General features: G+C 35.4%; 2 protein-coding genes across 2 annotated transcripts in view; one reads left to right on the forward strand and one right to left on the reverse strand.

Moving 5' to 3' along the window:
• Positions 1-607: 607 nt before the first annotated feature.
• LOC117108190 (28S ribosomal protein S31, mitochondrial-like) lies at positions 608-8683 on the reverse strand. The gene is made up of 7 exons (XM_033250152.1): positions 8483-8683; positions 6839-7051; positions 4982-5101; positions 4224-4514; positions 3945-4006; positions 3201-3359; positions 608-1833 (listed from the first exon to the last, which is right to left on the reverse strand). The coding sequence occupies exons 1-7, from the start codon at positions 8542-8544 to the stop codon at positions 1589-1591; spliced, it is 1152 nt and encodes a 383-aa protein (XP_033106043.1). The 5' UTR covers positions 8545-8683; the 3' UTR covers positions 608-1588.
• A 3296-nt stretch (positions 8684-11979) lies between these two features.
• Positions 11980-15120, forward strand: part of LOC117108186 (osteopetrosis-associated transmembrane protein 1-like) — a 7577-nt gene continuing 4436 nt past the window's right edge. The window contains exons 1-2 of the mRNA XM_033250149.1: positions 11980-12159; positions 13120-13403. Coding sequence (XP_033106040.1) covers positions 12099-12159; positions 13120-13403 — 345 coding nt within the window. The 5' untranslated portion in view covers positions 11980-12098. The remainder of the gene's footprint in view (positions 12160-13119; positions 13404-15120) is intronic.

A 15120-nucleotide genomic window follows, 5' to 3' on the forward strand; every position in this document is an offset into this window, starting at 1 on the left:
AGGAGGTCGACTTCAAACTACGAGAAAGTAGATGATTAATTGTGAAAACGTAACGAAGTGTTAATAAAAAATGTCCACCACTGCCCACTGCATTGTGTTTCATTGTCCACTGCGTTTGATCTTGGTTTGATATTGTACCGTATTTATATGAATAAACGCACCGGAGCGTATATTGTTGAGAAGGTTTTTGAGAGGGCGTTTCTTCGAGGGAAGCGGTATTTTTAGGTGTAAAATAGATACGGTATACGCTCAAACAACACCTCGAGCGAGGCGTTCACTCGAGGAAAGTGTTTATCCAAAGGAGGTCATTTATTCGAATAATATATATGTATACAACTGTTTGACTGATCTTCAATTATGATTTAAGATTACAGTAGGAAACCTATTATTATTTTTTACTTTTTTTTACAATGATGAGCTTTTTTGGAAGTATGACATACGTATGAAAGTACATAGCATACACAAATTGGTACACTTCTAAATGAGAGCACCGTAAACAGCAGTTATGAAATGAATTATTCTTTTATAAATGGTATTTCTTCCTACTGGCATTTTTTCCTAAATCCGACTACAGTACTCTATATAAAATAATTCAAAATAATGCAAATGTAAATACAATCTATTCATTTATTTAAGAATAAAATTATAGTCATATTTTAACACAGATAGAAGTGATCATACTGTACTAGTAATGAAACAACTGTGTGGTGTTTTTACTTCAGGTGAAAGAGATATTCTATTAAATTTTGCTACCAGAAGTTGGAGTTTTCTATAATGACTCCTCTAACAAATGATCTTTGTATATATGCCAACATTTTTAAAAAGAGGCTGGTCTTTAAAATTTGCGAGCCTACAGTAACAGCACAATGCATCTGGTACTGGCGATGTTGGTAGTGATGGCAGATGATCACTACTACTACTGTACCACCATCATAAATAATTACTGTAATGTTAGTCTGGCAGGAATATTCCATCATTTTGCTACAAGACTTTGAAATCATCTTCTCACTGAACTTAAAACATTTCAGATATTCCAATGCTTGCTTAACAAAATGGCAATAACTTCATAAATCATTGGCTTATGTTTATTGGTACTGGTACTGGTATTGGGTATTTATATTGCGCCTTTCCCAAGCCTCATTAATTCAGGAAAGCAATGGTAGGCATAAATTCGGTCAAAATCGGTATTGTGTTTAATGTAGTGGTAATAAATATTTGAGAACAACATATGTCCCCCATCAGGATTCTAACCCAAGTCCTTCTGATTTCTGTTTGGATACCCTACCAACTGAGCTATGAGGCCAAGTGGCATACTAACACCCTTGGATTTTCTCAATTAAATTATCACAAATGGAGGTGTATATCTACACAGTTACTACTATATTATGAGATTGTATTTGGAGTGACTTGTTCTGCATTTTTATTGTGTTGTTATGAGGTTTTTCAGTGTATAGTTTGTTTTGTCCAACAAAGTTTAAGTGAATTCTGAGACTTGACTTGCACTTTGTAACCATTAGGAAAAGGTGTATTAGTGCACAATACCGGTACTAACACCAAATCATAATTTGTTATTTATAACAACAATGCATCAAAAGCTGAATTCTGCCTCTATTGCTCCTGTGTCTTTCAATACACTTTCCTTATTCTTGAAATAGTCCTGGAACCACTGGATGTTGTCCTTTTTTTGTTGAGCTGTTAAATATGGGTTCATACTAAGACCTTGGATCACAAGCTCCATGAAATGCCGCACCGGACCCTTCTTGGGAAAGTTGTCGAGGTAGGTTTCAAGAAAAATGTGTTCATGAAAGCCAACATCCTTTTCTAATTCCATACCTGAGGGGAGGTAATAGTTAATAGTTACTTTTTTCAATTTGTTATAATTCAAATATTCTATTTAAATGCACAATTTTTTTATTGAGCCAATAACAAACCATTAATGACCAACTGCGCTGAGTTATTACCTATCGCTGTTAATTAGCAAATTTGGACACAGTGCAACGTTCTTTGCTCCCTGGGAAGTTTACCTAAACTTGTGACCTTAAGCTGGCCACTCAATGTGTCGTATGGCCATCGGCCACCGAATCCAACTTGGCTGCCTGTGAGCGCTAGATGACAGGACGCTGCCTGCTGATTGTCAGTAGCAGTCTAAACAGATCGTCATTAAGAACGATTCGTTGTGCGAGCACCGTGGCACTGCGCTCTCCATAGAATCACATCTGCTGACAACTGTCCGCAGCAGCGAGTACCTGCCTTAAAGGCCTGTTTACACTATGACGATAGTGTAAACGATAAAAAGCTAAAAAGCAATTGTTCATATAGAAAATAAAAGAAATAAGCTTTTTAGCTTTTTATCATTGATTTCTAACACATTCAATACCACAACATCCTAACAAGTACTTGTTTATACTCCTCATTAGACAGAAACAAACACAGCCTTGCTTGCATAAACAGCTTTTCAGTGGCACACAACGTAACTTGGAATTTTCACTTTTCGAGGAAAACAAAGTTAAAGTTTGCAGTTTTGCAACTTGGTAATAAATTGTCGTACCCTCATGAAATTTTGCAGAACTATATATCTATAGACATTATAATTATATGTGAAAATTTAATTACAACTCTCAATTAATTGTTATTAACGGTATTCACAGATACATTGTTTTACCTAGGAAACATGTCATGCACGGTATTGTTACAAGTGCGTCATATTTTTTTAAATTATCACTTTTGGGGAAATCATATGCAATATCTAGCATGTATGCAATATCTAGCATGTATGCAATATCTAGCATGTATATGTTGCCGTTAAAAATTATTGATACGAAAACACCTTAAACCAGTTAATTGTGCCTTGCAAAACTCCATCTGTTCAAAATAATTTTAATACCATTCCGTGGTAAAACAATGTCATTTGGGAGTATATTAAACACTATATTAAACACTAAATTACCTGTGAAAATTTCAGGTCTCAACAATGAGCCGTTTCGGAGATAGCGCCACCTATCTTTAAGCACAAAACTTAAAGTCTAGTGAGTTTCCGTGGAAAAACAACATAACTGCAAGATTACACAGCAAAACGGTATCTACGATAAAGGGATATTATCTCAAAATCGACAAAAATGTCAGTTACATTATTTTGTCACAGGACGGCTGAAATTATAAGCAATAACATAAAATTAAAGTAGTAAAGTAGAATAGTGTACCTTGTTCATTATTAATTGGATACTGCCAAACTTTTCCTTGCTCTGTTAACATTGCCATATCATCAAACCCATTACTTATACTATCATAGTGTAGCTGCCTTAGAGTTCTTTGTTCTTCTACTTCCCAAATACTTGGCTTTTCATCCATTTTCACAACCCCTGTTAACAAATGAGGACAAGTGCATTATACTAATTTAAAGTCTACCTACACTAAGGTATTCATACTATAATTTAATTTCTTCTTTTGTTGGACCACAAATATGTAGCATTTATACTTATTATTTGCACAAATGCAGTCCACTGTCAGTGGCGGATTCAAATGGGGACTCAGCCAGCCCGTGTCCTGCCCAATTTTTTTTTCAAAATTATAAACAAACATGAGGTAAAAAGACTGGGAGCGCAATTTTGAGGTGCCATAATTAAAAATTTTCCCCAACCATGGTAGGCTGAGGTGGTCTAGACTCTCCATCTGTGAAAGTCTCTCCCTGGGCCCCCAAATTCCTGTATCCGCCAGACTACAGTTGAACTTGCCTAAGTTAAATCCAAAATGGCCTTGAAAAATTGGTTGACAGATAAAATTGGACTTAAAGATCATTAATTAATGGAAAACACAACAAACACCACAAACTTTTTTGAGTTCGCCAAAGTTGACTTAGGACAAGTTTAAGGGTACTGATTCTTTAATAAATTTGTAATATTATTATAATCTATTGGTTTTGAGAGGATAAGAAATTAAAAACATACCATGTTCATCCTTGTACGATGTATCAAATATTTCCAATCGGTACCTCTCAAACAATGACCGTCTGATAAAGAATACAAATCACAAAACAGCATGAAAACAAATTTCAATTCTTGTAACAAGTACTAATAATTAATATTGTTCTTAATATTATAGTTGCTGTTATCCTCATTATATTAAGTTTGGAATTATTATCATTTTTACTATTATCATATTCATAAATTATCAATATAATATTTACTCATAATAGCACCTTAGTAATTGCCAGTGAGTAAACTTACTTGCGTTGCCTTTTGTAGGGCTCAGTCTGGGACTTAAGTTTAACCTCACTGATTTCTACCTCGTTCCCCTGTACTTCATTAACAAACACCTTCTTGAAATTACTTCCATTTCTTGGCCTAATATTACTAGTTTCCTCCAGCCTTGCCCCCTTTTTCTGCTGCTGGACCTTCAATTCTAACATGAGGGAACTGAGGTTGTTTGTCTCTTGTTCTGGTTGATGTGGACTGCGCAGCCTCTGCAGCAGGTCGGATTGCTTGCGTTCCCCATCATCTCCATGTAGTCTATCAGGCCTGCGCATTTTCAAAAATAAAATGATAATGAAAATTTATGAGTGCAATAGGAAGAATAATTTCATGAGGTGAAAGATTGACTGTTCATTCAACGAGGCTCTTTCAAGGAGTGAGAATGTTCTTTCCATTGCAACAACTTACAACAATTTGGTAATCAGGTACCTTTCTTCAGAATGGAACAGTCCATTTTCTTTCAACCAATGACAACATTGTATTACAGTATGTGGAGGCGTGCCATGGAATGAAACTAAAGTTTCATGAGTGACGAAATAGTGTAAATAACCAATGTCAGTCACATAATACGAAATCCACCAATCAAATGAGAAGTATCTACTTAAGTGTGTTCTAATAATGAATAATAATGATAGCAATAACATAACCATTAACAAAAACATCAATAGTATTTATATAATTTACACTTCATATACAGTATGATTTGGGAAACATCAACCCAAAGTTGCACTGACCTCTGATTGGTCTGTTGTGCTGCCAATGTCTGTGCATCCTGCTTTTCTAGTTGTGTAATAAGTTCTTCTTCAGCTTTCTCATGCTCTGGCAGTGATGCAACCGCTTTTCGAAGTGCATCCCTACATCAAAAAGAATGATGCATGTTTAGTTTATGAGAACAACATGTTGCTGCAAAAGATGTCATGACTGATCCATCAATTAATTAACCTAATAATGTATAATAAATTGCATAATTTATACTTAATGTGCTAAATATTGGATACTGGCTGCAAACATTGAGATTTTTCGACAAATGTTAGGTCTAGGCCTCTGCAGATCTATGGCATGGTTAGGTATGCATGAACTTTGCTGTGATGTTAGGGCTAGGCCTCTGCACATCCTGTCTCTTATACACATCTAGATGTGTATAAGAGACAGGGATTCAAATGGGGACTCAGCCAGCCCGTGTCCTGCCCAATTTTTTTTTCAAAATTATAAACAAACATGAGGTAAAAAGACTGGGAGCGCAATTTTGAGGTGCCATAATTAAAAATTTTCCCCAACCATGGTAGGCTGAGGTGGTCTACATCTATGGCATGGTTAGGTGTGCATGAACTTTGCTGTGATGTTAGGTCTAGGCCTCTGCAGATCTATGGCATGGTTAGGTATGCATGAACTTTGCTGTGATGTTAGGGCTAGCTAATATTTATGAGGGATCACTTAAATTTCAAAGCATACAATCCTAGGAGAATGCTGGGATTAGTAAATAAGCACTATTTTGTACTTCATCGTATTGCCTTTCTTAGCCATTTATTTCTCACTTCAACAGTGGGTGGTTGTTTATGCAACCACATTATCTTTTCCTATACTATCGCAATGTAATGTTTTTCATGTATACCCAAGTTACAACTTCACGTAAACAAACATCGTCGAATCTGTCTATTGTAGTCCATTCAGTCATGTTCACAATAAGTCCTCCAAGGTATGATTACATTTTGTAATTACATGATGCAAAAGTAGTGACCGGATAAAGGTTGATGGCTCACTATTGTGTTTCACAAAAGCATGAGATATGCCTAAATATGGTCATGATGACATCACATCATGACCTTATGTGGGCACATCATGACTATATTTGGGCATATGGCAGTTTTTGTCACATAAAATTTTATAGTGTGGACAGAGATTTAGCAAAAAGGGGGTCAGGGGTCAGGGGTCATCATGAGTATACATTGGCCAAGAGATTCAACAGTATTCACTCATGCATGACCTCTACAAATGACATCATCCTGGTCTTCAGCCCGGTCCAGACTATAAAATGTGACATGTCTAAATATGGTCATCACATCACATATATAGGAACACCATGACTATATATGGGCATACAGTACAAACATTTTTTCATCAAATAAAATAGCCTAGAGAAGGCGTAAACTGTGCCACCAAAATTTATTAGCTTAGACGAGACTTTTTTTACACCTTGTTTAACGAACCCGCTGCCAATCAATAATGATGATTTCGATAAAAATATTTTTTTTTTTGGCAAATTAGCGTACATGCCTCCATGAAAAAATGAAAATTTCAGAAAAATATTTCTATACGCTCACCTCTGCCTTCAAATCTCAAAAAAAAAAAAATGTATAGAGTATTTCTTCCTAATTATATAAATATTAATTTAAAGCATTTAACCATCCCAATAATACACTGTTTACATTCACCAACAACATTTTATTTTTATTTTCTCCTCCGTCTGGGTGTTTTTGGCAAAAATACTTGCTTAATAAGAAAACAAAATGTAATTCAAATTTTTTTCAACCCTCCTCTCAGAATCTACAAAAAAAAAAAAGGTAAACAATGTATAAACAAGTTTCACTTACAATACAATTGGCTTCTTTGCAGTTTTCACATCCATGCTTTGAAAGTTCAACCTTGTTTTCTCTGTCTTTTGCCCAATGTTCTTCTTTATCTTCAATCCTTTCAAGGTAGCTATCAATTTATTAGGTGGTTTGTCTTCTTGGGTGTCATCATGGTAATTAGCTTGACAACAATACCACACAGCTCCATTAATACACTTTATCTTATTTCTGCTTCTGTAAATTGTGATTGTGATACTATATTTTAGATGTTTATTTTTACAATTTTCGTCTGGAGTAAGTGGGAACAAAGCGTTACTGTTAGACGATTTTTAAAATAAATAAAATTGGTTAAAATAAGTTGCTATGAATTAATTTGAGCTACACTCTGTACAGCAGTTCAAGTTTAATAATTTAACACAATAAAATAAAATTATGATAAAATAATACAATCTTCAGTAAAAAGTGACTTAACTTAATGTTAACTGTGCATTTCTTGGTTAAACATTAAATGAAATATATGTAGGGGCTAAAACTAATCTTATTTACTAAAAATAAATAAGAAATTTAAGTAGCTTCAAAAATATAGACAAAGATATACAGTACACATGTACATAAAGATATAGAGGTGATATGATCAAAGCTTAACTGATAATATAATTATGATAATTCTGTATCTAGCTTTTTGCACCTTCGTACACTTTGATAAAACTTTGTGGTCATTCACTTATGCATCAATATTATTGACAATTGGAACGCTCTTCTAAACAAAGTCGGGACAGCAACCTCTATTCATTTGAAAGTGACTACCAGAAGAAAATACAAAATTCCAAAATTAACCTGTTTGGATCTGGATATACAGGCTGTAGAGGACTTTTGTCCTGCATCCAGTACATCACCTAAGTGAATACACCTAAGTAAGTATTAGTAATACGATTATTTTAACATATCAGTAGGCCTAGGCCTAGTCACTTTTTTACCAGAGAAGGTTCAGCTATATTTATTTATTTATTTTAACAATATTTAATTAATGAGGGTGGTCCATCCTGCCGAAGCTGACCATTAGGCACCCTCAATACACATAGTAAAACAAAACAAAAGAGAGTATGAAACTAATTAATTAATAATAATAATTGAGACTACTGCAAGTAGCCCTAATTAAATAATAATAATATTAAAAAAATAAAACAAATAGAAAATATACAGATGAGGAAAAAGGGAAAAAGTAACAACCTTACAATTCTTAATTTACAAAATGAATCAATTCATTTCAAAATAATGTAGGCCTATAATTATAAAACCATCTGCCAGGAGGCCCATCCCTAATAAAACTGACTGACTGATGAGTATACATGTGAGCATGAATCTCGGTGAAGTGTTAGGGTAATGTATATTAATTACAAAACAGTATGCCAAAAAATCGTTATTTCTCTTTTTAAAAATTACTAAAAATGACTCCAATGCTTCTGCAGAGACTATGCCTCCTAGCTAGGCGCTCAAACAGCGGCCAGAGAGGAATAGAGAGAGGGAGGGAGGCCCCAGCTTAGTTAGAGTAGAAATAAAGCCTGGCCTACTGTAGTACTAAATAGGCCTAGCTTAAGTTAACCTAAGTTATTTCTAAGCCTAAGCTAAGTAGGTTTCGTATTAAATGATATCCAACATTCATACCCTGGTACATGAGAATACAAATAATAAGCTACAGTTCTGGCCCGTGCAATTTTCTCCATCATACTGTTACCTGACCAGCCGTATCAATAACCAACCATGTCAGACTCCACATGTGTATGCAATGTCGCATGTCGAGCGATTTATTTGTTGTATTTATGCTGTTGCAGCTCTCGAGCGGATGTAGACCCACTTTTGCGAGTACAGTACAGTACCAATCGAGCGATCCCAACTTTGTACGAATCAAGGAAAATTTCAATGCATCCAAGTAGGCCTAGGCCTATTACTATTAGCGCTCCGCTATTCTTAAAATGTTGTGCCTTACCCCCCCCCTCCACCCTACCTACCCCGTTTGTGCGAGATGTAGGCCTACGAATTACTTTAAAAATTCCTATTTTGAGCTAACAATTTGCATACGGGCTCAGGCTTTCAATCAATTGCAGTAGTTAAAAATCACCTAAAATCACCTTATTTTGCGAGTTATAGCAGGGACGTACCCAGGGTTTTGAAAGTGGTGGAGCCGTTATGCAAAGTCCTACGTGGGACCCCGTGGGGAGTCCAGGGGCGAAGTCCGCCCTGGAATGTAGTGCGCTTTGAAAGTTTTTAGGGCTGTTCTGAAATGATAAAGTAGTGAAAATTGCAATAAACGCATCATAAATAAAAGCCTAACAATATAAAACTCAACAGTGGTGGATCCAAGTATTCAAAAGAGGTGACTCCAGGGACGAACTTTTACAGATTGGGTAACCACCCACCTCAGCCCAACCATGGTTGGGGCTGAGTTAAGAAAATTTATGATTAGGGCACCTCTAGATGACCGGAAATTACACTTCCAGACTTAAATTTGGATTTGGGGCCATATTTTTGTTTTCATTAAAAAATTTTAGGGGAAGGGAGAGACCTTGAATCCACCACTGCTCAAAACATTCTTTATCCAAAATAGTCATAATCACGAAAAATGGGCATGTAAAAACCAGATCCTAAAAACATCATCATCACATCACCGTTACATACAATGCTGTAGCTAGGATTTTCAAACAATATGCGGGAAAATATCAGTGTGGACCCACTTTATGCGTAAATTCATAATATGGACTCATTTTCTAAAAAAGTGGACCCATTTTACGCAAAAATATGAAAAATATGTACCCATTTTCTTAAAAGTTGACCCATTTTACGCAAAATATGAGAAATCTGGACCCATTTTTCAAAATCAGGACTCATTTTGTGCTAAAACAGCATAATTTAGACGTATTTTTGAAAATGTAGGGCCATTCTTTGTGGACCCAATAGAAGAATTGTGTGGGACTGTCCAGCTATAACAATAGCTGGCTACGGCATTGATATACTCAAAATAAAGCGCCAACAAATTTCTCATGATCTTTTATCAGCGATTTTCGGCAACCAAGAGATCTTTAATATGTGTAATGTACCATAGAAGATAAATCTTATAAACATTGTTTTTGAGTACCGTATGTACTTTATATACTTCAAAGCCGTGATTTCACAACCACCTCAGCCCCACCATAGTTGGTGCTGAGGTGCGAAAATTTGAGGAAATAGTACCTCTAGATGGCCGAAAATGACACTTTTATATAGTAAAATTCATCGTCATTACATCACCATTATGGTCAAAATCAAGCGCAAACAGATTTTTCATAATCTTTTATCAGGGATCTACTTAATATCCAAACAACTTAGGCCCAACTATAGCTTATACTAAGATTTAACTATACTATAATAATTGTGATCAACAAATCACAACTTACTTTTTCGCCTTTAGCACAATTTCTTCACTTTTTAATATTACTAATATTATTATCTATTATCACCATCTTCATCATCATCATTGTCATCATAATTATTATTATTAACTAGTACCCGGTAGTGCTGTAGTATTGAATCAAAACTTTATAGAGCTTAAAAAACGATAAAAAAAAAAAACAAACTGAAGCATACAATAGGCCTATCACATTTCTGTTTCTGAAAGACCTGGCCTGGGACTTACACGGATTTAAGATTTTTAAAAATCACGCTTGGGCCTATGTGTTATTATAGTAGGCATTATGTATAACGTGTGCTGATGCATATTTACATAGATTAGAATTATTTATTTTGAGTGACCCTTGGAAAGAATATGTATTGGTTAGCAAGGACAAGCTTTAAAATTTTAACACTGTGTACAAAGGGGGGGGGGGAGCCACGTCCCTGATAGCATTCCACAACTGATCATCGAGCCCCTACTTCACCTTCGCTCCACCAATCAGCACCCCCATTTCAATACTTCTAGATACGCCACTGGAGCCAGGGAGAAGCCCCGGTGGGGTCCGGGGAGAAGCCTATAGCCTTATATGTATATAAAAAGTCATATTTAATTGATTTATAAGGTTAACAATTTACAATTAAACATACCTACGTTCATAAAAATAATGTTAAGTCATTGTTATTCTTTCCACATGCTATGTTTAAAAAAAAAGTGGGTTTTAAACTATAAAGACGAATGGTTGAATAATGGAGAAAATTGGTATGATGTCTATTACTGTGCTGTTGATAGTCTTGTCAAAGGGGCTGAAGGATCCAGAATTTTTCAAACGGCGGGGTAGGGGAACAACAGTTTCAGAATAGATAAGTGAGTAGCACATAACATTAATATGCATTGACATTTTTAAAATTTAGTGGCAAGACGAGGCGGGGGGGGGGGGGTACACGTACCTCCCTGTGTCCCCTACACTGGATCCGCCCCTGTGTCACGCTACTACACCAATGATTTGTGCACCTTCTGATACCATAGACCTATACGTAAAACTAATTTAAATTTCTGTGGTGAATAAAAATTACAATTACAGTTACTCCCATTTACAAGTATATGCCTAAATCGTAAATCTACAAAATACTGTTACAACACTATATAATTCAACTAACTGGAGACAAAAACTGTGAATTCTACGTGCGAAATTCTATAGTTTTAAAATATATGACCTAAGTGCTTTCTAGTGGCCACCTTTTAGTCGGATTTGCCAAGACTGTAATTCAAACATGGAATAATTATCAAAAAGTACCAAAAACATTTTAGAACTTTAGTGTACAGAGCATTTTTTTTTTTGCATTTAAAACAAATACAAAAAATAGGGCGACGATAAATTCGCCCTTGTTATAGTTCGCACTAAATGCATCCGCTTGAACTGGCGTCCGCTCGAACTGACATCCGCTCGAATTGACTGGCATCCCGCTCGAACTGGCAAACGCTCGAACTTTGCACCTCTGCTCGACTTTACGTACCTTGTTTTTATTTTGGTGTGACCTTTGTAGATAATTGTTTTCGAAACACACTTAAGTATAAAATATAAACATTTATAAACTAATTAACTGAATATTCTTGTTTGTAATTTTAGATTGGAGAGCTGTAATTAAAATATGATATTTGTATTAGGTTTTAATTATGCTTAGTCCTAATCATGTGACTTAATTAACGAAGATTATTATTTAACCCCTCACATGATGATCAACGAAAACACAACAATACATACACAGCGGAAAGAGAGAAGAAAATATCTATAATTATTCTTTTCTAAGACAATGTTGCGCTTTAACCTTTAACTAGTTTGCCTTGGCTTATATAATGTTTTTCAAGAGGCGACGTCTGTGGACTTTCTGTACATTTGTTTATTATTATTTAATTGGTAGGCCTGTGTTTTGACCTCCTCCTACTAGCTAGAGTAGCCTACTCTACTAGGTACCTACTCAGTAGGTACCTAATCTACTTATAGTCTTAGACGACTAAACTACAGTACTAATCTAGGGCCTAGTAGAGGGCAGACTCGTAGGCATAGGCCCCTACTAAAGCTAGCTAGACTAGGCCTTGGGCACGAGTAGAGTACAGAACTGAGAAGTCACATACATAGTCATACAGTCCTACAACAGAGAGAGGCCACCCTAATGGCATGCCTAGCTATCTAGTAGGCCTGTCTGTGCTGGTTGACTGTCAATCAATACCTCCTACTTAGTTTTAGGCTAGGCTAAAACTTAAAAAGGTCTAACCTCGTGAGTCGTAGTACTAGGCCTAAGTAGAGTATTACTGTAGAGGGTAGGAGGGAAAATAGGCTGAATGTTTGGCCCCTATATACCGGTGGAGGCCTATTCTACTACAATTTCAATTAGATGGGGCTAGCTAACTAAAAGAAGATATAGGGCCAACATGCTCTCTAGCCCAATCTAATTGGGCCTACCCATTTTCTAATTTTTAATTTCTGTTTTTAATTATATTTATTTTATTTATTTTTATTACGCCTTGTATCCTGTGGTAAAAGGCGCAGTATAAATTCCTGTATTACCCTACATGGGCCTAATTTACTTTCTCTTAAAATGCATTATAATAAAGATAATAATATTAATGTCCTAGTAATATTATAAATAATATTCAATTAAATATATTTAATTAGCCAAAAATGTTATTTATTTAGTCGGTAGAACTTGATATCGAATATTTGGACAACTTGCTAAGCTACTATTCCAAGTGTGAATCTTGCTATTTAGTATCAAAGACAGCCTGCTGCAGTATCACCACACTGTTGTCCATTTTGTTACCTTAATTTTTTCAGTAGAATTTTTTTCTCACCTTTTTCACTTATTCTATTTTAAAGTTTCAGGAGCAGTTTCATGGGAAAACCAAAATGCAACATCAAAAACGAATATACAACAAATTCATAGAGAACATAATGCAGAAATTAGTATAGAGAAACAAATGGAAAATGAATTGAATTCAGTTAGTGACCTGGACGAAGTCTGCAAGCGCGACCTAGAAATTTACGCAAATGCATCATCATTATTTATGGAGTGTGTGGTACTTCACGCTAAACCCTTAAACTTTTGCGAAAGATGTGTCGCCAAGTACGTGCTGGCTTCAGAAGCTTTCACTAAAATTAAAGTAAAATATTTGTTTTTAAATTTTTACCACATAGTGTAAAGCCCATTTGTTATGGTTATTTGATATCACTTCTGCCAACATCACATTTTTCAGAAGTACAGTAAGTTATTTTTCTGTGATGTTTCCAGAGCGCTACCAAAAACCTTCATACACCACTTTTTGAAAGGTTTTGTATAGCTTTAATATTACATTTTACAGATAATCAGTGTCGCGCCGTAAAAGAACAAGATTTTTCTAGCCAAAGATGGTTGGCGGGCCGCACACATAGGGTTTTTAAATCATTTTCACCTGCCGCAAAAAAAAAAAAACACTGTCGGGCTGCATGCCACCCGCGGACCACAATTTGCCCACCTGTGATATAGAACGTATTTGGGGAAAAGCGGTACAGAAAGTGATTGGGTTTTTAGTCTTTGTAGTAAAGTGATATCTACCATACTTCACTATTCACTAATATATTATTTTATTTTTTATTTAACTACATTATTAACTGACATAGCAATTTTAAAATTCTTCTTTAAATTACAAGATTTTTTTCTTGGCTTGCTTAAGTCAGCTCATCACTAAGAGCCTCCATCACTTTATAGTCTCCATAGATCTAAGACTGCCACAATATTTATATTACCATACTTCACTTGCGCAGCTACAGTACTCTATTCTGCGGTAGTGACATTTTTGTGTAAAATGAAACGTGCATTTTTGTGTTTTTCTTTTTTTTTTTTTAAATCTAGATTTATATTGCACCTATCACAGATACAAGGCACTATCAGTATTTTCCTGGTCACTGGATTGGCAAACCAGCATGCTTCTCTACATGCACAACCTAATATGTTCAATGCCATACCATCTTACCAGGTACCCATTTATACTCCTGGGTGGAGAGAGGCAAACGTATGTAAAGTGCCTTGCCCAAGGACACAAGCTATGCTTCGGGCTTAGGTCTCAAACTTCCGATTTCAAGATAAAAAATCCAACACAATACACGCCGCGCCAAGCGCTCGTACATGTAAAATAGAATGCGAGCTTATTTCAGTTTATTTCATTATCATGCATGCCAAGTACAGTGTGTTGACAGATGACTGATAGCACCTTGTCCAATAAGAGTAATCTTTACCTAGTTTCTGCGATACACTCATGCTCTTATTTGGAGCCTAATTTTAGCTATCCTACTTGTTGCACTAAAGTCACTTTAGGCTACGTTGCTTTTTGAATTTGCTTCCCCCAACTATAGAATGCTTTACTAATTGAAATAAATAAAACAAGTAGTATAGATGTTTTTGATAATCTTTTAAATACTCATTTTTTTTAGGAGGGGAGGGGGAGGGAGTATTTTTTCTGTCTTGTTGCCCATCTTATTCTGATTGATGTGAAATTTAACTGTGTAAAGTTTATTATCAATTTGAAGTTTATTGTTTAACTTTTATTGTGATGCAATATGATTTACCCTACAGTTTATATGCTGTAAGAGTTTCAGCTGTCCATAATTTTAACTTATTTATTTATTTATTTGTGACACTTCACCTTCATATCGGTGACACTCACAGTCAGTGGTGCGGTTTTACAAAATACACAAAAGGAAAAGGAGAGACAAATCTTAACATTAACAAGCAATACTTAACTAAAAAAAAAGCACCGAAGCTCCAATGGATCAGTTATAACAAAATAAGCAAAAGGAAATCAAAAGGGCAAGAAATATACTGCATGCATGTGAATATAACTG

The sequence above is a fragment of the Anneissia japonica genome, unplaced genomic scaffold, assembly GCF_011630105.1.
Source record: "Anneissia japonica isolate Jap-2015-1 unplaced genomic scaffold, ASM1163010v1 scaffold519_len276752_cov174, whole genome shotgun sequence".
Taxonomy (NCBI): domain Eukaryota; kingdom Metazoa; phylum Echinodermata; class Crinoidea; order Comatulida; family Comatulidae; genus Anneissia; species Anneissia japonica.